Raw genomic sequence first — 25,966 nt, forward strand, 5'->3', positions numbered from 1 at the left:
AGATCCTTTGTTTACGGCAGGACCGTCATCAGTCGTGTTAGGTTCTGATATTAGAAATTCAAGACTTTCTCATGATAGCTATTTGCCTAATTTGGACCTAATGCTCAAACCTCTTTTTTTAGCTTTAGAGGAGAAATTAATATCATTAATGAATACTAAATTTGAGCAGTTACATGACATTGTTTCTAAATCTTTGTCCCAAATGCCCATCTTAAAAACCGGTATAAAACCTGCGGTTAGCCTCACTCATGAAACTGCGCTTGAATTTAAAGACTCCCAGCAAGTTAATCTTTTAATTGTTCAGGATCAGGCTCAATCCCTGGTCCACTGCACATCCACTCATGGAATTCATGGTAATCTACCCACAGAACCTCCATCTGTCCCGACTGGCTGTACGATTACCGCTTTGGAACGTGAAATAGCCCCCAGGTCTATATCTCCAATTGCTCAAAAGGAGGTTCTACAGCTTCCGCCGGACAGTATGCCGTATGTTCTGGTCTTAGCTAATGTGCCCCCTTTTGACTCTATTCAGAAGGAAGATACTCGGTTCTTAATAAGGAAATGTGCACATTGGCTGAGGCTAAAACTCAGACATCAAGACGATTTAAATAGTAAAATTATTATGGCACGAAGGGTGAAGTGGGTAGGTCTCTCTAAAAAGCATATGAAGGAGATTGTATTGTGATTAATTTTGCCAACCCCGTTTGGTTAACTACTTGCTGATGACCTCATCATGGTGTGCGAATGGGGATGGTGGGATTCAAATTTTCCCTTGAAGTTTTTTCTATGATCCAACTGTTTTATTAGTTCCCTCTATCAATGCTTCATCTGGATCTAATGTAGTAATGTCAAAGATATTTTCACAGGACTATATTTCCACCCCTGATTGTTATCAGAATTTGTCATATCTTGATGTTAATGATTGACAAGCGGATGGGACGGGGTACATGACTGGTACCCCGCAGGAAACTGAAATGGAGGTTGGGCATAGGTCTTCGGCACTATCGATAGGTTCTGATATTCCAGAATACAACAGACGTTGCTATAATTAAGGAGCCAATGAATAGGACTCAGAAAAGTAACACATTTTTATCTTTAATTAGTTGGAACATCGCAGGGCACCGATCCCAGGTTGAAAATTCAGAATGGTTGGAGTTTGTATCTACTTATGATACTATTTGCCTTCAGGAAACTTGGACTATGGCCCCTTTTTATTTGGGTGGCTATTATTCTGTGTTTCAGCCAGCACTCCCTTCCCCAGCGGGTAGAGCAAGTGGGGGGCTTTTGGTACTTGTGTCCTTACAACTTCCAAAAATTGAGGTGTCTTTGATTTGAAATGATATGGGTTGAAGACTTCAATGTCCCGTTATGCAATCAGGAACTACCTCATATGTGTGGTGCCTTTATAGAAGGCAGAGTCATCTACACACTTTATCCACTCTAATCAAGGCGAAGCTTTAAATACCCTTATTTATAAATATGATATTGTTTATGCAAGGGATACGACAATTAGACAGACACGAAAGATACCCACCTATACGGGGAGCATGAAAGCTAGTATAATTGATTTTATTCTTATTGGCTCTTCACTTTCCCACCTAATTCTGGATTTTAAGATAATACCTCATTGTGCTAGTGACCACAACCCTCTGAGTATAAAATTAGCCCTTAAAACTAGGTTAGTTTTACCCAGAATAGAACGTAAGGGGAAAGTAGTTTTTAAAAGAAACTTCGGCCTCCGTATGAAGTGGGATAGAGTGGATATTAAAACTTTTCATGAGGACATTATAACACAAAACAAGGTTTATATTGATAAATGTTTGTCCTTGCAACCTACTTATGTCCACCTCGTAGTTGCTTCTGAGTCTTTAAGTCGCGCTATTTCTGAGGCATTAATGTGCACCAAGCCTATTATAGGTGTAAAACCCCAACGCTGGTTCAATTCGGCCTGCACAGCGGCCCATAAAGACCTAAAAACAGCTATTAAAACTGTCCCATTTAGCCGTGATTTAGTCAAACAAGCTAGGGGTCGATGCAAGTTAGCCCTTGAGGATAGGAAGAATGAAGTACGATCTAGAGAATGGGAAGATCTCATGGCAGCCACGGAATTGAGGGACCCTGCACAATTGTGGAAGATGGTTAATCACCCGTATTTCTCAGAACAGGAGAATAAGGAGGATGACTGTCTGATACCCGAGGGGGTCTGGGTGAAACATTTTACAACAGTATTTCAATCTGTAAACGACCCTAATCATGGAAAGGAGGATTGTGGCTCTCCGGTATTGGTTACCCCAAAACCAAATAAGAGTGGGTTATTATTTGAGATACACAAGGTAACCACAGTCATAAAAAAATTTAATCAGGGAAAACCCCCGGTCCGGACGGGGTTCCAGTGGATTTATTCAAATCCTTACCTGATCTGTGGGCCCCATTAATTACAAATGTTTTGAATAGTGCCACTAAATGCTCTATTCCTTCCTCATGGCTAACAGCAGTAATTGTCCCGATTTTCAAAAAGGGTAATAGGCTTGATCCCACCTGTTATAGGCCCATTTCCCTAATTGATTCAATGGCAAAGATCCTGGGTAGTGTTATCTTGAATCGGCTTGAGGATTGGGTGACAAGGACAAAAATCCTATCCCCAATTCAATAACGCTTTGGGCCTGGTTTAGGCACAGTGGATCAGGCCTTAAATTTGCACCTCAATCTTAGCAAATATGTCATGGCCAAAAGAGAATCTATTCACTTAGCTTTTATTGATCTATCCAGTGAGTTTGATCTGGTGAATAGAGAGAAATTGTGGGCAGTAATGGACACAATGGGGGTTGAGCAGGATTTGTTGGACTTGATTAAACAACTGTACACTGATCTTACTATTTCAGTGCAGTTTGGTCAACATGGCGAAAGGTCCCATCCCGTCGCATTTAAACGGGGTGTTAGACAGGGCTGTACTTTGGCACCTTTTTTATTTCTGTTATATACTAATAGTCTATGTAGTTATTTAGCAAAAAGTGGTAAGGATTTTCCTAGTATGGGTTTTAGACAACTTCCGATTTTATTATATGCTGACGATGCAGTTTTAATTGCTCGTACAGCAAATGGCTTACAGACTCTTTTGGATCTTTTTTTAACGTATACACAAGAGCTTGATCTGAAAGTTAACTTTAAAAAGTCACATGTCATGATCTGTGGTCCCAGAAACACGCGAACAAAACGCTTTACTATGGGGGGAAATATTTTAACAAAGGTGAAAGATTTTTGTTACTTATGTTTGCACCTAAGCTCTTCTTTGTCGTGGAACCCCCACTTGAACTTAACGGTTCAACAAATGGAGAGAAATGTGGAAGCGATTTTTCGTTTTGCCCGTAGACTAGGACACAGACCAGTCCATCAGATTATCATGCTCTATAAATCTAAATGTGTTTCAGCTGCAATTTATGGGGGGGCGCTTTGGGGATACACTAGCGCAACCATTTTACAACGGGTAGAGAATACATTTCTCCATCGGCTCCTTCTGGTACCTAAGAATGTAGCGAACATTATATGTCATGAGTAGTTGGGAATCCGCTAAATTAAAGACTTGATTTATATTGCCCCACTTTTGATATGGATAAAAGTATGGCTAAACCCCACAGCTAGTTTAGTTCAAGATTGTGTAAAAGATTGTATCTTACTAGCTAAACATAATAAAATTCCATGGCTCAATTTCATTCATAATTCTTTTCGGAAATTGGATCTGGAGTTCATGTATCTTAAACCTGAGCTTATGCCTGCAAATGCCAAGGAAATTGTTAAATCCCGATGTATAGAGTATCCTATCAATAATAGATATTAAGTGGCTGAGAAATTGAAAACATTTGAATTATATGCACAGATTTCAACTTCAATTTCGATAGAACCATATGTCATCTGGTTTCCGATTCCCTCTCTGTACTCTCTACTTGTACTTTTTAGATTCAATATGATTAATTTCAAAGTGGCTTTGCCAATGAAATGTATGTGGCAAAAAACGTTACCGCTATGCCCTTGTGACAATTTTTCTAAACAAAGCACTTGTCACTTTGTTTTATTTTGTTCACTTTACTCAGCTCCTAGGAAAGTTTTTATATTGCCAATTTTGCGTAAATTACACACTTCCTTTTCATAAGGAGCCACTGATTGGTATTCAAAGATTTTCATCTAAACACATGTGCAGTTCAGTTTTAAGTTTCATCAAATCAGCCATTGCTATTAGGAACCGATATGAACTGGTCGATGTAATTTTAAATATGTGATTTTATTTTCCCGTTCGGGATTTTAAAATGTGTAAATTATTATTTATTTATTTAGAAAGGCTATGGGATATTTCTTGATTTTTGATAATTAGTTTTGTAATATTTGTAGATTGAAGATATTGGTCTTTTTTTAATCAAGTAATAAGGATTGCATTTTTATGGTTAAATATATTTTACGCCGAATAAAGATCTTTGACTGACTGAATTAGACATACATGTAATGTCTTTTGCGTCTCTCCCTTTCATTTACTTTTAATATTTTATGTTTAAGTTGGATTAAATGTAACTACGCATATTAGGAAGAGCTCTTCAATCATACCTTTGTGATAAGAAGCTTTTTAAGTAGCTATAGGCTATGTAATATACAGTATTTTGTACCTTTTTACAATTAGCATTTTAAAAAATGAACTCCTAAAGCTTGGTGCTTTTTATTTATAATGTGGTGGTACTGATATTATTTTTCCTGTAACTGAACTGTAATTGGGTAAGACACCCTGTGTTATGTGTTGTGTATTTGAATCGTTTGTATGTTGGATTATACTTTTAGTGCTCCGGTCGGTGCTCTATCCGCTTGGTGTAGCAGGGCCTCTTTCTGATTTGACTGATAGTCTTTCTGTCTACATCACATTATGACCAACCTTGTGAATCCCTGATGCAGCTGATCATATTTAGCCCAGGTCAGATGAGCTTCAGATCCTCCGGGCTCCAGGCCAGACTGACTCTTTAACTCTGAACTCTGTTGAAGTCTCAGTCTGCCAGGCCTTGGATTTCTTATTGACCTTGTCAGGATCAGATCCTCATGACACTGGACAGTTAAGACATCCCTGAGCTAGGTCCTAGCGTGTGAAAGATAGCAAACTGGCTGTCCTTCATCTGGCACATAATCCCGTGGGCGCAACAGAGGATTTTAAAAGTCCAAAACAGAAAACAATATTGGATTGAGAGGACCAGTATTGATCCAAAACCTCAGCCACTGACATGAATTCAGGCCCAAATTAAAAGATGTACAGCATCAGCACACATAACCACAGCTAACTAGCACTAAACCATTTTTTAAAACATTTGTATAAGAGAATCAGCCACAGCAGAAAATTATCATTGTAATTGTTAGGAAGTCCAACTCTAGATATCACGAGTGGAGTTTAATTGTAGTGCAGCAGATTAGGAGACACCGCCGACGCACAGCCAGACCTGTGTTAGCCGGTGAACTGATCATGCACATTCTCTGACCTGAATGTGAGCTGCAACCCAGAAACCAGACGAATATGAATATACTGCAATATCCCAGGGGTGCAGGCCTTTATGGCAGCTCCAAGGACAGGGAAACATTTGTCTTAATCTTGATGCTGAGAACCACCATCCTGTGCAGTATGTACTGTATGCTTCCTTGTAGAGGACACTGGTCCCACTACTCATAGTGGATTGCAAAAAACACCACACCACGCACATAAGGGGGAAGCATAACGTTCCCCTTAATGGAAGCCTGCACAAACGATTACATGAGTGTGAATAATACCAAAAAGGTTACAAAATATATCTTACAGAAAAATCTGACAAGAAACCTTCCACTGTAAATCAGCTGTATCTAAATAATAATCTTCTCATCTCCATGAAAAGAGACAGCAGCCTCTTTCCACCATGAGTGGGAGGGAACGCGTTATTTTTAACATGTGATATAGCAATTTTAATCAGTGGCTTTGAGATGCCTGACCCCTAGAAAAAATGAAACACAGGCTAGTCCACAGTGCAAAAAATAGAGGGAAAAGTGATCCCATGAATAATGTTCAGCTCAGCAACCAATCTATAAAGTTGGATTAGCTAAGCGGCGGCAGTGTTACAACCAACAGTGGACACAAACCTTCCTGTTTGAGTGCTGTGTCTTCCAAGAAAGCCTGAATCTAATAAACACAACAACTTGGATCTGCTGGCATTTTAGTTGGTGCAGCTACCATCAAACTGACTATATGATAGTAATGCTAATGTCTGCATTCAAGTTAGACAAATCTGAATGAGGGCAGGGGTTTGTTTAGATTTTTAGGACAGTGGAAACCCAGGAAAATGGCAGCTCTCTCCCTCGTGAACTCAATCATAGTGCTAGATAACTCTGTGGGGAGATACTGAGACTGGAATTAACATTTCCTGGCGGTATCTCACTCTGTGCTCACGGCAATTACAAGTTTAATTCCCTGAAATAGACAATAATTGAGTGAAAATGCGTGTATTATTGATATCAAGTGACTTCTGGGCCCAGATTTACCATTTACTCTGAGTAGGTGGTAAATGAGAGCCATGGGGTGGGTCAAAGTGGGTAATTCTGTGAGTGCCCTAGAGTAGGGTGAGTGTGGGGATGTCAGGCTCTAGGGATCCTAGATGGAGAATTCCATGCTTTGCTCATTATGTTGATTAGGGCCGGACTGTGTCTCAGCTGACTTGATCTACCTTGATGTCCCTGTGGCTTTACCAGATGCATTTCCACACCCAGTAAAACCGGGCTTGGTAGTCTTGCATCTGATAATTTTGAGTGTGGAAAGAGGGGGCCACTTGAAGTTGGTGGAACAGTGTCCCTAGGATGGGAAACTGTTCCACCTGGGTCATAATCAGACCATAAATGATTTAGCATGCATTAAGTTATCCCTATACTAAATTAGGTAGTTGGGTCATTGTATATTTCATCATCATATACACCTTGTTATTAATAGTCCCTCACAATGTATTGCTCTATTGTTTGAGAAAGCACCACGTCTCTTTTTCTTAACGTAATCAGTCTTTCATAGATGTTAACTTGGCAATATACATGTTAGCCTGTTGCTTCTTCCCCAAGATCTGAGGATAATTTATTTGCCAAATGTGATTGTAGTAATAGCCCATCGTAACTAGTGCCTTCCAATTCACAATAATAAAAGCCCATAGATGCCAAGTTACAGGGCCCTTACGTCTTTCTATTTGACATGTTTTGACATGTTTCAGTCCACAATGATTGTTAAGCTTTGTAATTCATTTTGCCATATCTAGTGTTTTTTATGCATAAGAAAGTATTTTCGTTTTATAAAATAAATTAGTGGCTGAATTGGCAAGGTTATTGAGTGTCATTATAGTGTTATCTGTGTTCTTAGTGTCTAAACAATATTCCCTCCATGAGTGAGCCTTGAAACATGCTGCCTCACTATCCTGGGTTGAAGGGCAGTAATTGATCATCCTGTTGATGGTCTATTATTGCGTTGGCCTCAGGAAACCAGTGGTAAACAGTTTCAATGTTCATGAATGATATATTGACAAAAAAACATTGGTAGACCAGATGTAGGTGCACATTATATCAGTGACCAATTGAAATGTGCTGTTAGAGAGCTTCTTGACTTTCCCTCCGATGATCTCATACAGAAGTTAGAGGTCTACTAAAATGTATCTACTAAAATCTGTAGGTTTTACAGAACTGTTTTGGTAAAACAGAGGGTGAATTTGAATTATCTGTATAACACATCACAAGCACAAATACTTTCACCTACAAATTCGTCAGAAAATTTAAGAATACTGGATTTCAATGCCTAAACCCTTAATTAAGGGACATCAAGCTCTCCCTGACATATGCAATTATCATACTGTTGCTCTAATGGTTAGGATGAAGGAAAGAATGTTACTGCCAATGGAGAAGTTTGGAGAGGTTAGATAACATTCTGTTCCTCCCAGCATCACTAAATCTATTGGCTGTATTCTATTGTGTTGATAATAGCTTCAATGTGTGGCCAGTGAGGTCTGTTCTGCTGGTGGTGTTAATAAAGTTTTTGGGACTCTGTGCTTCGCTTGGAGTGCGAAGTTTGGCCCAAAACTCTACTAATCCGGCAGTGGAGCTCACCAGCATGTGCACTGTAGCCCAGTAAATATGGGCCACACAGCACCACACCAGTCTGCTCTTGCCCTGTGTGGCCCATAACTGTGATGCAGTTCACACTTCACACTAAATGAAGACAACATTGGCTCTACAAAAGGCAAAGATACCCTTAGCTAATGCTTTGCTTTCTGCCGGTCGGTGGTGTGGAGCTGCTACAATCTACTGCTGAGGGGCTGCACCTGCACTAGCTCTGGATCCAGGCCTCCCTCCTTTCACTGTCCTCAGCACCCCGGGAGCAGGGGGCAGAGATCCAGGCCGCTGGAATTGAGGGACCCAGCATTCAGTTCAGACCCTCATTTTGCTTTCTTGTTTATATGCACACGGGGTCCGGCACTGGGCATGGAAAGTATTTGCATATGAGAGAGGTCTGTGCTTGGAAAAAAAGGAAACTTGCAGTCAGAGCTCCACTTGAATAGAACCGGTCTCCCCAGGGTCCCTGTAAAAGGAATTGGTATTATGTGATATGTTGCTGAGCCCACCAGAGAAAGCTGGAGACCAGGGGAACATCAGCTGCTCAAAGGTAGTGGGGTAGTCCCCGCCAGACAGAGATGCGTGTGGCCTGAGAAGTGCCTTAGAGCCCAGTAGCAAGCAAGTCTAGGCACTTTTTGTAAATACCATGCTGCTGGTGGTGAGCTGTTTTGTCCGTACTAGTGCTGGGCCCTAAAGAAAGGGCAGACTGAGGATGTGTGTAAATGCAGTGGAAGCGATTGTAAGGCTGGTGCATGACAGGGTGTGTGCTTGGCACTCCATAGCAAGTTTGTGAAGGAGGGCACTTGGTGAAGAAAAGGGTGCAGGTGTGGTTGAGAGCAGCAGGCTCCAGGCTGGTGGGCTGTATCACCACAAGAAGCCTAAAACTGCAGCTTTCACTGTCTATAAAACAGCTTATTTTGAAAAAGACTTCAGTGCTAAGAGACACAAAAATTATAAAAATTATTTGGTGTTTTACTCTTTTTTTAATTATTTTTATGATGTTGTCAATTCATTATTTGTTTGTCTGTACATTATGTAGTAATGTAGTTATGCATTGAGTGTTGTTTTATGTGGTAATCCACCTTTGGATCAGAGTCAAACAGGGAGATACAAAACACTAAAATAAATAGGAGTAATGGACAAGACTATAATTGTCCTCAATGATTAATTGACGTTTTCATTTGAGAGATATATTTCTTTATACTATTTATCCCCTCTGGATATCTATTAAGGTGTTTTGTGTTCTGGCCCAGATACAGTGGGGTTACCGCCCCCCCCACCACCCTTTTGGTGTAGCTTTCACTGTCTATGGCATATCACCCTGGCCTAATTGCGCGTGATCTAAGAAGCGCTAAGCAGGGTCTGGCCTGGTTAGTAGCACTGACCAGGCCAGACCCTCTTTTGCGCTTTTGAGCTTGGGTGCATTCAGGCCAGGGTGGTAGGGCAGGTGACATTTCACCTCAGGCGGAACTTCTCAGAATTTCACAGTTTTTAGCTAACTCCGTGGAATTCTGAGAAGTTTAACTCCATGAGCTCTGCCCACCCTTAATTGAGACAAGATGTGCTCACTGAATTTCTTAATCCAGCCAGGTAATGTTAAACTGTTACTATCATATAAACCCACCCTGATCCACCAATGGCAGAAGTGAAGGCTTATGTTATTAGGAGGCGTGTTGGCTTGTAATCATTTCAAGACTCAGCAAATTATCAGAAATATTTTAGATTTCTCTGGATTATCAGGGGACCCCATTTAGGAAACACATTAACCATTAGAAAACTGCTACATAAATCAATACTGAGTAAGCAGAATAAGTGGGAGGCATTCCTCTTAGAAGCTTTTGAGGACTGCCACCGAACAAAAGTGATACATTGCATCATCCTTTAGGATAATTCACTCAACACCAAGCTTTGGGTAAGGCCTGGTTATTTGTAGATGTTGACATTCCAGAAGTCTAATCCTGCGACATTAGGTGATGTTTCATCCAAGTTGAAGAATAGGAACAGCTGATATATGAATCTAAATGGTTATACTGTGATAACTCTCATTTCACATGAGGACAACATGTGATCATCACTGATTCATGGCTATTATATTAATCATCAAACACATAAAAGGTGATGGAACCTATGCTTGCAATACGTCTAATCACTGACAATTGCTCTGGGTAGCATTCAACCCCATCGCTCTTTTGCCCACCTTGTCACTTCAGATTAAACCCAGCTTTATGCAAATCAGTTTTGATCCTGCTCCAATAGGAACAGCCCAGCCCAAATTGCCTTGTCCTGTGTTGCTTGTGTTGCGGTTCAGAGAGAACCTAGCTTGGCACTTTGGCTGGATTGTTCCTACTGGAGGCAGACCAAGACTGATTTGCATATGGCTGTGACTAATCTGAGGTTGCATGGTGGGCAATAGATCAATGGTTTGGAATGCTATCCTGAGCAATTGCAAAAAATATTGCAAGTATTCCTCCTATCACCATTTGTGTATTTGGTGTAAAGCCCTAATGGCCCAAGGCTATGTCCAAGGGTGGACCCCTCGCTCACTGTGCCACTGGAGCCAAGCTATATATGACTGAAGATGCCCAGTCAGGCCGAAACAGGTCTTGGTTTGCTTGTGTTACGTTTCAGACTGGACCAGGTTTAGCAGGCCAGGCTGGACTGGACTGAGCTATTGGGTCAGGGACAAGGCTGGTTTGCATATGTCTGGGTTTAATCTGATTAGACTTGTTGCAAGCATTCTTCCCATCATCTTTTGTGTGTTTTATTCGAACAATCATGCCAAGACAAGTCTAATCTAAGCCCATCTGAGTGTCTCTGGTTAATCGGGGTTGGGTGAGAACAGTGTGGTTTGTCCATAAGCATAGAAAGGGCAAGAAAACCAGATATAATTGTATTGTTCCTGTTGGAGTAACCTCATCAGAAATGGGCCACTCACCTTTCCTTGCGGTCTTCTCTAAGTATGCAAAGTTGCTTGCATCTGCTGATGCCACTTTAAAAAATGGGACTCCTAATTCATGAAGAAACTCAACTGCCATCTACAAAGAAAGGAGGAGAAATATGTTATAATAATTTGACATTGAAGACAATTTTAGAGTTATCCTCATTTAAACCATGGAATAAGTGTTGTCTGGAAATAAATGTTATTTTGTACAATGTGTGAGTGGCCTACATCTGTGTAAAGTGGGGAAAAAGGTTCATTTGATCGGTATAAAGAGTCACCCTCATTGAATGCCATCAGGTTAGCTATTAACAAAACCTGTTAAGTGCAGCATTTAGAAATAACAAACTTGTAGTATTAAGCACTATATAAAAAGGTATAATATGTTGAATATTAAAAGTCACTTTCAATCATTTCATAAAAAGGCTCTGTGGATGAGGAATAAGAGTAATACAAAAGTATCCATTGCTTCGTACACTGGGGAAATGATACATTTCAGTTAATAATTTCTTGTTATCATACTGCAGTGTTAAATGTGTATCTGAAGAGATGTAAGTTTCAGTGAAAAGAAGATTCACTTTTACACCGCACACCATTCCTTTCAAAACAGTACAGATTAGTTTCTGCTCATTTAGCAAGTGACCTTCACAGAATATTTAGGGGCAGATTTATGAAAAGTGGAGCTGCACCTAGTGCAGCACCGCTTTTCTTGCGCCCCTTAGGGCCCCCCTAACACCACCATAGTAGTGCTGTATTAAAAATACGGCGCCCCATGGCGGTAGTTAGGGTGACTAGTGTCACATTGCAGGATTAGCATAAAGAATTATGACTTTAATCCTGCAAAGCACCCAGAGGCCCTTTGAAATTAATGGGAGCCTCTTTTTAACAACTGCACTTAATAGGCCTTAAAAAATGCCGATAAAAATGATGTAAAGGAATCTCAAGGATTCCTTTGCACCATTTTTACAGCCCCCCTAGCGCCGGAATGCTCCCTTGCATACATAATGCCCGGTGCAGGCATAATGTGGTGCACGGGGTTACAAAGTAGTGCAATGTACACGTCAAAAAAATTACGCTAATGTGGCGTTGAAACGGCCAACGGCTCCATAAACCTGGCTCTTAATATTTTCTTAAATTTCCACTTGAAAGGATAGTGACTTTTCATGAGAGCTGATCCAACTCTTAGCCAAATCAGCCAGCATTTCCTCTAAGGAAAACTATATTTCTTCTAACTTGATTACCATGGGACATCTGGAATTCATTAAGAAAAACAGAAGACCATTCAATATCAATAATTCCAGAACTGCTGCACTTTGCACAAGGTCAGGCTTTGTCTATGCTGCTTGTTGTTTTCCTGAATCACTGATAAGAAAAAAGAAAGCACCATTGAAAATCAACAGTTCATGGTTGACCAGGATCGAATTGTGAATTCAGGCCCACCATGATGGAATAGATGTTAGATACACAAAGCTGGTTTTCCCAGTCAAAGTTTTTACTTGAGGACTTTGCCTCTGAAATTAAATTAAATTACAGTCAGAATTGTTCACTGTGACAAGTTTCAAGGTTGTAGGGGATGAGCGTCCCTCAAAGTCTGATATCTCATTATCTATGAGCTCCTGAACCTGCTGGTTTGGTGCCAAAAGCTCAGAACAGGACAAAGCTTAGTTTTGTGGCTTCAGATGACGTTTATCTGGTCCGGCAGATTTGTTGCCTTCTGTCAACTCAAGACTTTAGGCAAACGTTTTTCCAGCTCCCAAAATAAAATGGAAGTCCAAATGCTCATTGAATTTGCATCTGAAAGGTGCATGTTATAGGTGTCCCTTACAAGTACTGATGCCCAGGTTAATGTCAAAGTTGGGTAGCGTGGTCCTGCACCAAAATAGCAGTGCTGCACTGCGCCACTTTAGAAATGCAGAGGTGCGCTGTATTTAGAGGAATATGGCGCACCTCTGCATTCCTCCCTGCGCTTGCGCTGAGTTAAGCTGCCTAGCGCCAATGCAGGCATTCTTGCACCATAGTGCAAGGGTGTCTGTATTGATGTGATGGATTGTTTATGGGCAGGAAGGTGTTCCTTCCTGCACATAAACAATCTATAATGGTGATTTGGCACTTCTATGTGTGCTATGTGTACACATAGAAGTAACAAAGTGTCATTTTGAATGATTGTTTATGTGACTGAAGATGACCCTTCCTGCACGTTAATAATCGTCCATGGCATTTTGCAAAACAACGAGGGGGGATAAAAGCATTCCTCCTCGTCTTGCCAAGCTAACGCTACCTCAATTGTGCTGTTAGTTTTTGGCACTGCCTCAGATTTAAGACAACTCATAAATGTGAGGCAGTGTCAAAAGCAATGGGTGTTGCTGTGGAACTCCCACGAGCACCACCATTGCACGTCTCTCTGATGCATAAAATTGAATCAGAGAGGCCCAGATTTAGAAGGAGGCGTAACGCCACAAAAAAGTGACATTACACCTCCTTGTAAATATGTAGCAGTGCTTAGTGCCACCGTAGCATCACAAAAAGTGATGCTCCTGTGACGCTAGGGACTCTTAAATATGCCCTTGAATCTTTAGTGCTAATAGTTTGTGTCCGAAATCCAGCATCAAACCAATGAACATTTTTGTACACCTCAAAGCAATTGGTAACCTTTTCCCAAAAGATTGTGAATGTAAAGTGTAACCCTTTGTGAATGTAAAAAAAAGTATGTTGAAGAGTAGACAGTGCCACAAAGAAACACGGTCAATTCTAAAACAAATGTTAACAAAGCAAAAAACTTTTAACACAGTCTGATTTCCTTTATTGAAAATGGTGGCCATTAAAAGTTACTTTTTTGAAAAACAATTGAAATGTCCATCTCTACACGGTACCCCAAACTTTTTTACCCTCCCCCTCCTACTTTTTGCTGAGGTTTTGCTTGTTGGCCTTGGGACTCGAGTACTTGTGCTCACTCCCATAAAATATGGTTTGTTTGGCATATACCTGATTGGCATACTTAATTTACTTGTAAGTCCCTTGTAGAGTGGTATACCATGTACCCAAGGCCTGTAAATTAAATGCTGCTAGTGGGCCTGCAGCACTTACTTTGCCACCAACTTAAGTAGCACCTTAAAGCATGTGCCAGGCCATTGCAGCCTGAATGTAGTGTCCCAGTGCCATGTTGACTTAGCATTTAAAACCCCTTCCCAAGCCTTAAACTCCCCTTTTATTATATGTCACCACCAAGGAAGCCCTAGATAGCCCAAAGGGCAGGGTGCTGTGTTATTAAAAGTTATGACATGCATGTTTGAGTTTTACATGGCCTAGTAGAGAAAAACTCCCAAATTCGTTTTTCAGTACTTTGAGGCCTACCCCCCTCATATGATAACATTGAGGATTTCTTATTAGATTTAATAGGTTGTAATTCCTAAATAAGAGGAGGTAGATATGCCATGTTTGATACCTTGGAACTTGTAATAATAAACACACTTTAATGGAAAAGTCAAATTTATCATTACAAGTTTGAAAAATCCACTTCTATAAGGTTGGTATTTTCCTGCCCTTAGCCCTCATTACCTGCAGCCTGTCTTAGGTCACATGACTGGGTATAACTGACAGTTCCGATTTGGGAATTCACCCCAAACAGTTACACAGTAGAGGGATTAGAAAAGTCTGTATGGCCTTTCCACTGGCAGGATGACGAGGGTCAAAGCTGAGCACAGCCCCACCTGCATCTGCATAGGCTGTGCTCTGCCACCACACAAACGGCCTAACAACCCTGTAGTGTCAGTGCTGCCAGCCAGCATCCAGTACAGGGGAGGCAGGAAACTCCTGAGACTTTAAAGAACCTTTCTGGAAACATCTTCCACCTTCTAGGAACAGGGCACCAGGATGAAAAATAGGGCTCTCAGACTCACTCTTCAGTTCACTAATGGATCTGTGGAAGGACTCTCAGAGGACTTCATGCTGCTGTGAACCGTTTTGCACTCTGCCAGTCTGCTGCTGTACCTGGAAGGATGATTTTTTCTGCCTTGAGCCTGCCTTGAAAGCTCAGATGCCAGCCCTGCAGTTGAGCCCTCCATCTTCACCTGCACACAGGACTTCCAGAAGTGACTCTAAGGGCTGTAAGGTCTAGTTTCATGGCCTCCTGTTCAGAACCACAAGGACATAACAGGCTCCTACCATCTTGAACCCACTCTTGGACCCAGCCTGGGAGATTCCTGAACCCCCAAGAGATCCATTCCTGGTCCTTGGTTGTGGTGCTAAAAGTGCCCAGATGGCCAATTTCCAAAACTGAGGACTTAGGCAAAATTTGGCAAAAAGTGCTCTGAGAACCAGGAAGAGACCAGGACCAACCTGCTTACCTAGTCGGCAGAGGTGCATCGCTGATTGGATTGATTTCGCAGCTTCTCCCACTACGGTCTTCTCCACAGCAGCAAATCCTTTCCAACTGTCCTTAGCAAAAGGGGAATCTGAGCTAGTGAAACTGTCTTCGGCTACAGCCTTCTGCTCATTCCAGCTGAAGATTTTCAACTTCTAACACAGCTACTAAGTCTGAAGGTAAAAATCTTCACCGCAGCTTTGGTCCATGGCTATTTGACGATGACGCTCCTTCCTCAGACACTCCTTCAGCCTTGCCCTGCTGAGCTTCTACCTTCTCAGGGATTTTTCTTGAATCATTTTCTAACTCCAAAGGCAAGGGCTGTCCGGGCCCAATCCACTTTGTGTACTCGAACAGTGCTCCATGACCTTCGGCCTTAATTTTTTACTTCGCCCAGGTCTAGCGCGACCAGATGTCCGCGGTTGGCGCGTTTTGCTTTTAAGCGCTATTTCACACTTAAAATATAAAACTTCACAACTCCGGTTCTACTAATTGGATTTTGAGGGTTTTGGTGTCAAATAATTTCTTAACATTTTCTCTATTGTTCTAATATGGTTTGGGGTTTTTATTGTGTGGTGGTTCCAGTGTATTGTTGTTTGTGTGCTGCATAAATAAGTTTAGTATGACTGCTTTTTGTGTCAAGCTACCCAGGATGAGGCACAGGTTAAATTTGTGACTTGTTGTAGTTCACCCTGCAAGGGATTGTGGCTGTTGCTTGACCAGGGCTCATACCCCAGACAACCAACAACCCAATTTCCCACAAAAATCAATTATAAACTTGGTGGGCTGCGGACCCTTTCAAATTACCATTCCTCTGGTCAATCAGATTGAGTCACAATTTGAGACCTACCTAATAAATATCAATTAGGAGGATCAAATTGTGACTATGTTTTTATGAACCAACCTAATAGTACATAGCTTGGTCATAAAAATGTTTATCGGTTGGAAAAAACACTGGTCTCAAATTGTAATTGGTATTTTGCAAGCTGTAATAGTACATCTGTTACTTAGTCATTTGTATGAAAGTAAAAATCCTCCAGCAGGGCAAGGATGGAAATTGTAGCCAGGCAGGGCTTCTGAAGGAAGAATACCTTTACTAGGAGGTCCCACTGAACCTGTTTTAAGGGCAACAAAAAGCTCTGAGTGGAACTACCCTGGTTTTCTTGCCAGCCTAGGGCAAGACCTTTCTGGCAAGCCTCATCACTATTTTCCGGTTCCCCAAACATGGTAAAAATTACTAAGGACCTGATTTAGAACTTGGCGGACATGTTACTCCATCACAATAGTGACGGATATACCGTCTGCTGAAATCTAAATTCCTTATGTCCTATGGGATTTAGATTTCGGCTGACAGGATATCCGCTATGTTGTGATGGAGTAACCCGTCTGCCAAGTTCTAAATCAGGCCCTAAGTCACACTTTTCTCTAACTGCTGTGAAAGTTACTTCTGATATGTCATGCATCCCCTAGCTCCTTGGGACAGCATTCTAGGCACCAGACTTTTTTTCCAGCAAGGTCTCACACAGGGCACAGGGCTCGTTAGTCAGATGATACTTCTAGGATTCAGGAGATGTTCTGCTTTTTTGAGTCCTTGAACAAGGAAAATAGGAGAGCAATTCTAATCACTGAGTGCTAGCAGGAGTCAAACATCCTTGTGTCTTTGACTAAATTCTCTTCTTCCAGCAGGAGTCAGTCATCTTCCTTCTTCCTGTAGAGTCTTTTTTCAGGTACTTTTCCCAGATCCAGGAATGTTCTGAGGAGGTGGGGATTAGATTAGGATGCCAGGTTTTTCCAGGGCGTTAGCTTGTGATTGGAGAAATTCCTCTATTCAATCCTATTTTCTCAGTCACCTGCCTCAACTTTACCTTACTGTAAAAATACCATGACCTTTTTCAAGATGGCTGAACCCCTTTGCCACCAGGAAGGCCTGCCTTCAACTCCTTAGTTACTTCCCTATTTAGATGTAAGTTCCTTCCACCTCATAGGGTCCAAACTGGTTGTCCCTCCCTTGGTGAACGGAAACAAGTTATCTAGGAGGGTCCTAAAAATGACACCTTTGTTGGCATGCCCAGGTGAAAAGAGATAGTGCTAAGGGTGTCATTTGTTCTGCCACCTCTTCGAGTCCATTCTCATACAGCTAACCCCTGGTAAGTGGTCGGCAGTTAACATTATCCTGTCCATCCTGGGCTGAGAGGCAGGCCATTGTCTGCCAGACCTGCAGAAACGCCACGGTTTGAGCTAGGGTCGATAACTTTTTCTGAGCATATTGTTGCTCAGGCAGCCTAAAGTACGTTTTTCTAATTTTATTCTGCCACTCAAGATATCACAATTTGCCTTCTAAAATAAATATGATTTTTCAAAATTAGATAGGAAAAACTCTTGAATTACTTTGCTAGCACTTTTCCATGGAGGAGATGTAGACTTCTAATCACGCCTAGACCTGTCTTAAGGGAAATGTAGCAGACCCTACACAGTAAAATAGCCTTGAATCCTTTGGTCATTATAAGCTCACACTTTTTAAATATTTAGTTAGCCACTGAGTTTCATATAATAGGCCCCCAGGCTTATGAGTTTACCAGCCAGACTTTAGGGACAATGTATTATTAAATAAATATGGGTTTTTCTACTGGCCAAGGGCACTGCCTTGCTATGCATTACTGCAGAGTTTGTAAACTGCTGTAAAACAGTGAAAGGTTAGTGCTTTCTGACAGTCATTTATAGGAGTACATGCAAAAATACAGGACCCATCCCCCTTCTAACCATAGAAGTCCAAAATTAAGAGAACCCCTGAAAGCATTTTTGAGTCGTGAAAATAGCAGCACTTTCCTGTGTAGCTAAGATACAGACATACATAATGCAAATAGCAAATTGGACAACATGTGCCTGTGGCAAACATCAACTCTCTACTATATCAATGAGGTGCATACAGCATACATTGCAACTAACGTTCCTTCATTTTTCCAAAGACAATTAGCATCAACATAATATAGAACATCGCAGTTGGGCAGAGGTGTATCAATGTGTAGCGCTCTATCAACAGCAGTAGGGAAGAATGAAGCTGGATTTAGCAGAGAGCATGTTACGAAACTAATATGAAAGGCAGAAAGCAACAATATCGATATTCAAAGCTGTTGTGTTTGAGATGTTAACAACATTGCAACCACAGCATGAAGTGAGGCGATTGAAGGCCACTTTCAGGAGTTGTGGAAGTGTGACTTTTGTTAGTATATAAAGACAGGTGTTCTTAAATGGCATTAGCACGTATTCCTTCCGTGTGCTATTATAGTGCTTTCCAACTGCAGGTCAGTCAGAGCACCTTGCGCTTCTGGCAGTTATATATTTTTGTTAAATATGTAGGTTGTGTAAATACATACCGCAGCCCACATGGGCTGTTTAACTGCCATGCCATTGGTAGATTTATTGCTCCATCTGCCACAGTCTTACAGGAAATATCAATACACAATTGGGTGAAAACAATGTTACCCATATAATTTCAAGACTTAGCACACACCCTGTGACACTAAGTAGCACTGTCAGGGTGCAAACTAATATCAGCAAAATATGTTACAGACAATGGTATAAAATCAGGGATAAACATGTTGAAAATATAAACATTTCTACAGATACCAGGTCGTGTTTTTATCTTAAGTCTTCACATATTGCCTTGGGAATTCAGTTCCTAACCACACATAATGAACTCATAAAGGGTAATATGGAAATAGCCATTGGATCTCTGAGATCACAAATAGTATTCTCGACCATCCTGCCACTATCCTTGTCAGACCGCTTAGCACTCAATGAGATGGTGATGCTACTGCAGCGCCTTTATCACTCCCTCATTAGTCTTCTTCTTCCTTCTAAGATTTTACAAGAGTTGGATGGCATACTTAACATTTTACTTTGGGGTACAAGACACAGACAGGCGCCACTCTCCAAGATTAGGCTACCAACTGCAAAGGGGGGACTAAGTACTCCTCATTTTCTAGCTTTCTATTTATCCTCACAGCTCCAGTGGATTCCCAGATGGCTAAATGGGCACCATCTATATGAGGCGACCTCTTGCGTGCTCAAAGTTTGGGAGGGACCTCTCCACAGATTGCTTTTTCCCAGCCCCTAGACTCTGAGACAGCTCCCCCTGCTCCTTACTACTGTCTTGAACTGCTACAAATGCAGTATCACCCAGGTGAAGACACCACATCCTTACGCTAAAGGCATTTGCCAACACAAAGGGGTGTGCTCATGTCCCATAACTTGGTGTTATGGGGGGAGGTGGGTCTGAAGATGATCAGATAACCCCCTCATGAGCTGATGACCCAATATTGTCTACAATGAAGTGTCTTCCTTTTATTTGGCAATGTGCTGTGGACACTCAAGACCCACTGGAATGTTCAACACACTTAGTCAGACACAAACACATTACATCATCGGATACAGCAGGAGGTTAATCATACAGCAGGAGGCTACTCACCTGTTCCTACAGAGTCATTCACCAGTGCACTGGAATATTTCTGCTCCAATTGAGAGAAAGGTAGGAACAAGATTTAGACAGCCCTCTTCCAGTCAGAGACTGGGAGAGAATTCTGGAGTCCTTTAATAACATTTCCCAGAACACCATGTTTAAGTGTATACAATTTTGTATCTACACAGGGTTTACCTTACACCACAAAAGCTTCATCTCATGTACTCCGTAGTAATCGATGCTTGTCCCAGAGGTGGTGCCACACCAGCTGACATATTGCACATCTACCAAACTTGTCCTTTGCTGAGCTCTGTCTGGTCAGAGGTGCTGAGGAATGTCCCTCAATTACTGACCACATGGATATTGACGCCCTCTAGGCCAGGCTCTTCAGACTTTTTCCCAGACCGAAAATGAGGAGGGTCAATACAAGATTTGTCCATCTAGCCCTGGTCATTGCCAAGTGTGCCATGCAATGTGAAGGAATTCTTTCTTCCCGCCCTCACCGGCTGCCTGGAGCAGAGAACTAAGGCAATTGATGCAGGGCCAAGGGCCCTGTGCCTTTTTAGCAAGTAGAGAGGTAGATTTCACAGGCGGCAGTCAGGGAGGCACTGTTACACCCACCTGTAGACACCATCAGAGCATGTTAGGAACAACATCAGACAAACTTGACTGCCTCTCTTGCAGACAAATCTTAGGGCTTCCCTTGCCTTGACCCTGGGAAGTGCTCCTCTCGTAAGTCCTCATTGATAACCCCTCCCCATCCCCAGGGTAAGTCTTACTTTTAGCTTTACTATAGCTTTCTATACTGTACCCATTGTTTACTTACCCAGTGACCACACCTATGTCACCTCCCAAATCCACATGATATGCGAAACGTGTAGAGTTAGCTAGTCACCTTAGTGCACTCCACCCCTACCGTGCAGTTCCTCACATAAGAAGCACCAGGACTCCATGAGGGTGAGTGGGGGTTCGTTATTTTTCCCTTTTGAATTGTTATTTGCAGTTGTATGCAGTTATTCATAATGTCTCTCATTTTAGTCTATAAATCTACATCTCTTTATTCCACTCATCATGGCAGCCGGAGTATATGTTGACGGTGTAGCCAGAAAGCCCCACAATGTAACTCTTAACTAAGATGATGTAAGAAAATGACACATGATGTATGTGACAAATATGCTTTACAAATTGTGAAATTATTGTTTTTGATTATGTGTAAAATGACATAAAGATAAATAAAAAAATCATAGGTCTCCACAGTAGCAGTGCCTAGCAGCCAGAAACGTTGTATGCATCTGATGTTGGACTTCGGTCCCCCAAAAAATTCTAATTCTGCCATCAGCTACCATCCTTCAATAACTTACTGTGGCTATGACTGCTCAGCCAGAAAACTAGAAATCACCATATTACAGAGGCTCCGATCAGAACTATCAATGGGAACTGCCATTTTCACCCATAGAACCTGCAGGTTTCCCCGATAGAACATCCAACATTTCTGCAGATGTCTGGTTCTGCTTTCTAGCTTAAATGATAATGCCAGTGCTAATTAGTTTACTGGCACTTCATCCAGGGAAAGGACACATTTCCGGTATAAGTTGCAAAACATCACCATAGGTTTTTTACAAAATCACTCTTTGATTGTAGTTTAGCGTTTCCTCATAGAAAAAGCCACAGCACTCACGCAGGAAAAATAGCTTTTTGGGCCTACAAACTGCTGAAAAATGGCAACCTTAAATTCTTATATGCTTTACGGTTGAATAATAGGCGCCCTACCTTGTGGGCTACAAAGCCTACTTATGGGTGACATACTATGTATTCAAAAGCAGGCTTATCTCCTTTCAAAAAGGAAATACATTGACATGTCTGACTGCAGGTTTGAAAGCTGCAGCGGTCAGGATACACATGTAGGCCTAAATCCGTGTTTTTGTTGCCAGCCTAGTGAATGGCACATGTGCTACAATCCACAGGCAACATTCAACTTCCATATCATTGGTATATTTCCTGCACAATCTTGCATAGATTTTTTTTCAAAAGTAACTAGCCAACTATGCAATAACCACGTTTACTATGTTTTAGGGGCTATCTCACATACACTACAGACTAGACAGCAGTGCCCCAGTGACGAGGTTTAAAAATCAGGAGCATCAGTCCACAAAAAATGTGCATGCATATGACAGTAATACAATGAGGATTGTAAAGGCAAGAAAAACAGAGTGTCTGTTTGGCTTGAAACCTGAGGAGTGGAAACCCATACAACACCAACTCACACAACAAACCCCACACCCTCTGCTGTCGGACGATTGACTTACCTTGTCCGAGGAGGAGGTCGTCAGCCAGGGAACAGGAACAGGCGCCTCCAATGCTGGCAGCACCCCACCATCAGGACACTGCCATGCCGTATTACTGCTCGAAATACGGCTGACTGAGTCCTTTTGGAGTGGAGGTGACGGCAATGGAACCGCCTCTGCACCTCCGCCCGCCAGCACGACTACTTAAGGATTTCTGCCCAAATTGTGGCAGAAATCCTTCTGTTCAAGGCTACCGGTGACAGGAAATTTCTTTCCTGTTACTGGCAGAGGGCTCCCCAACAATACCTCCCACCCCTCTTCCATAACAGAACCCTCCCCTCATACCCTTCCATAAGAGCACCCCCCTCCCCCACCCCACCCCTTCCATATCAGCACCCTCCTCCCTCTTCTATAACAGCAACACCCTCCCCACATACATGCACATGCACACACACACACCCACACACACCCTGCATACACTCATTCACCAACACTTACATACACGCATTCACTCACACACATACACTCATTCACTCACGCATATATACACTCATTCACTTACATGCATACATGCACACATTCACACAAACATTCCAACATGCACTTACTTGAACAATCATACACGCATTCAAACACCCATACACACACGCACACACATTCAAACATGCATTTAAACATGCATTCAAACACCCATACACATACACATACACACTTACATTCACACATGCAGACAACACCCACTCACACAACAAACCCCACACCCTCTGCTGTCAGACGATTGACTTATCTTGTCCGACGAGGAGGTTGTCAGCTAGGGAATGGGAACAGGCGCCTCCACTGCTGGCAGCGCCCCACCATCAGGACACTGGCACGCCTTATTACTGCTCGAAATACGGCGGACGGAGTCCTTTTGGAGTGGAGGTGACTGCAATGGAACCGCCTCTGCACCTCCACCCGCCAGCACGACTACTGAAGGATTCCCACCCAAATTGTGGAGGAAATCCTTCAGTACTCGTAATGTGGCGGTCAGAAGATCCCCAGCACGGGCGGTCTTCTGGCCCCCATGGCTTCATCGGTTCTAGGAAAAAACTGCCGAAGTCATAATGAGGGCCTGAATGTTGTTATTAAGTGAAGCCATAATTCATTTATTTCTGTGGAACAAAGTCAGGGACTGGCCCGTTCATAAGATTATTTCAAAGATAAGAACAACTGTGAAAAACACATTCTTAAAACAGCAGATTTCAATTCACAATACTTTATACATCGTACAACACATAGCTTACAATGTTCAGGAAAATGCTGATATTCAACACTAGTTAAATCATGTTTTACTCTTCCAGTAACAGTACAAAAAATTCACATTTAGGAAAATTGTTCAGCGGAGATCTCAGGAACCTGAGGTATAGTTTGAAAATCGCAAAAAAATCACAAAATGATCCGCAACCAATAAAATGGTCTAATGATGTATCATTTGTGTTCCAAACAATTCGCATGCATACCGAATATTTGTCAATTTCTTAATGTGCAATTTGTATTTGTTTCCTAAATGGAAATACACAATTAACGGTTTGAAATGTGTAATCCAGTACTTTTTTGAAAGCCTGTCACCTAGACTTCAGTAATAGCATAGAATACAATCTCAAAAACTCACCTCATCCATTCCAGAAGCTGTGAAGTAAATCCCAATCTCATTCGCATATTTCTGCAGTTCCCTGTATTGATCATGGCTGAACTCTAGGTGACGCTTGTGATCTCCATATGTCTTCCCCCAAGAGTGTTTGGATGTGTATGGTCTCTCCAAAGCCTTTTTTATGAACCTGTTTTCAAGCTCACTCTTCTGAAACTTGGCACAGTCTGCCCCACAATCCTGGAAAAAATATTATACTCCAATTACATAAAGTTACATTCAAAAGCAATAATACACATCTGCAAATGTCCTCTGGATAGGGCTTTCTGTCCCTGACAATGCCAAGTATATGTACCTGCAAGTGTCTGACCACTGGATTTAAAGAGCTGCTGGCGAATTAATTTCTACTCGTATAAAAGAAGCAGAATTATTTTATGTGCGCCAGTACACAGAAAAGTCCGAATTATATTAAAGGCACTGACGTAAACATGCTTTTCAATAATATTATTTTAAATGGCAGCCAGAGTTAGATAAGCCACTAAGAGTCCAGCACTCCTTAAATTAGAACTGCAAGACAAGGGAAGTGATCATGAACCAGCACAATAAAAAATGTCTTTTCTTTTTTGAGGTAGCCCAAATTAAAAGCTTTGGAGAATAGAACATCATGAACAAGAAGAAAAGAGTGGAAATGTTCGGCGATAAAAATAGAAAACATATACACATGTACCAACGTATGTCTCAATAGGGCAAAAATAAATGCACCTTTTATAAGAGAGTACGTGATGGTATAATACTCGTCTCTGTGCCTTTAATAAAATAAGGGATTCACTTCAATAATATAGTTAGGAAAATGTGCAGTTTGTAAATAAAGGAGAGACACGTTATACTTATTTAAGTTGCCAACTACCAAAGATGATCGAGCCACCAGCTTGTAATGCAATGTGTTGAACGCTGAAACTCTTCACAAATCTACCGATGTCCTTCAGTCAGGTGCAAGCCAAAAACTCTCTAGATGCCCCAGTGCCTCTATCTAATGTGCCACAAATGACTGAGGCCCTCATTCTGAGTCTGCGGTCAGACTCGCTTTGGCGGTTGGACCGCTGCCATAGTGGCTGTCCGACCGCCACATTACGTCTTTGGTGGAGCCACCACGGTTGGACCGCTGACACCGCCAGGTTTGCACCAGTGGACAGCCTTCCAGTCTTGGCAGTTGTAATCCGCCAGGGCAGCTGCGCTGAAGTCCCCTTTATGCCAGCCTTTGCATGGCAGTAGACCCCCCATGCAAACGCTGGCGGAAAGGGGGTGCTGGGGTCCCCATGAGGGTTGCTTCACTGCCCATGCACTTGGCATGGACAGTGCAGGGGCCCCCATGGAAAGCCTGTTGGAGGCTGGCCCACTATGTAATGTGCAAAACCAAGTACACTACGCAGAGGGTTCAGGCAACCACACGTTGGTTTCCAAAGATAACATTTAGACCACCTAATGCTCCAATTTTTAAAGTAGCAGGTCGAGCAGTTAGGCTAATCCAGGAGATGTGCTAAATATTTGCTGTACTCACGAATACAATTATGCGCCACACACACTCAATGAATAACTCAAGACCAGAATGTATGAACACACTTCAGACTTTTATATAAATTTCAAGATCAAAATCTTTAGAATATGTTAAGTACTTTTCCTGTTATTACTTTTTGAAGTTTGAATAAAGTTAGTCTTTCTGTGCGTAATTCCGCACCATAGGTTTCAATAGGCAGTCACATTTAAAAATGCATTAAAAATCATACAGTTGAGTTACCAGTCGCTGCATTTGCAGGATGGTTGCAGTAGTCGGGGCACCTTGTGCCAGCTGGAGAGGCTCGGGCAGCTCCTGGCTCTGTCGGGAGCAGCGTTGGAAAGTCTCTTGGCACAGGCACAGGGCCACCAGGATGGGCCAATTCGGAAAGGAGCTGGTTTGCAGATTTAAAGTTGGTGCCAGGGGGTCCCCTTGGGCTGTTGAGGTCACAAGGGGTTGGGTACCCGGGGTACACAGCAGATCCCTCAATGTTCGGTCCAGGGTGGCCAGGTGCAGGGCGTTTTGGAGGTCTTGAATGCTGTGCATAACGGAGTCCACTGGAGCTGGAGGTGAGTCTCTTTGAGAGTGGCTTACAGTACAAAAGGGGCACTCTGG

General features: G+C 42.1%; 1 protein-coding gene across 1 annotated transcript in view; it reads right to left on the reverse strand.

Annotated features, from left to right (window-relative positions):
• LOC138299488 (sialic acid synthase-like) overlaps window positions 1–25,966 on the reverse strand; it is a 278,224-nt gene that overhangs the window by 203,946 nt on the left and 48,312 nt on the right. Inside the window, exons 2-3 of the mRNA XM_069237763.1 lie at window positions 23,824–24,039; window positions 11,066–11,165 (exon numbers count right to left, since the gene is read on the reverse strand). Coding sequence (XP_069093864.1) covers window positions 11,066–11,165; window positions 23,824–24,039 — 316 coding nt within the window. The remainder of the gene's footprint in view (window positions 1–11,065; window positions 11,166–23,823; window positions 24,040–25,966) is intronic.

Source organism: Pleurodeles waltl, chromosome 1_2 (assembly GCF_031143425.1).
Source record: "Pleurodeles waltl isolate 20211129_DDA chromosome 1_2, aPleWal1.hap1.20221129, whole genome shotgun sequence".
Classification (NCBI taxonomy): Eukaryota; Metazoa; Chordata; class Amphibia; order Caudata; family Salamandridae; genus Pleurodeles; species Pleurodeles waltl.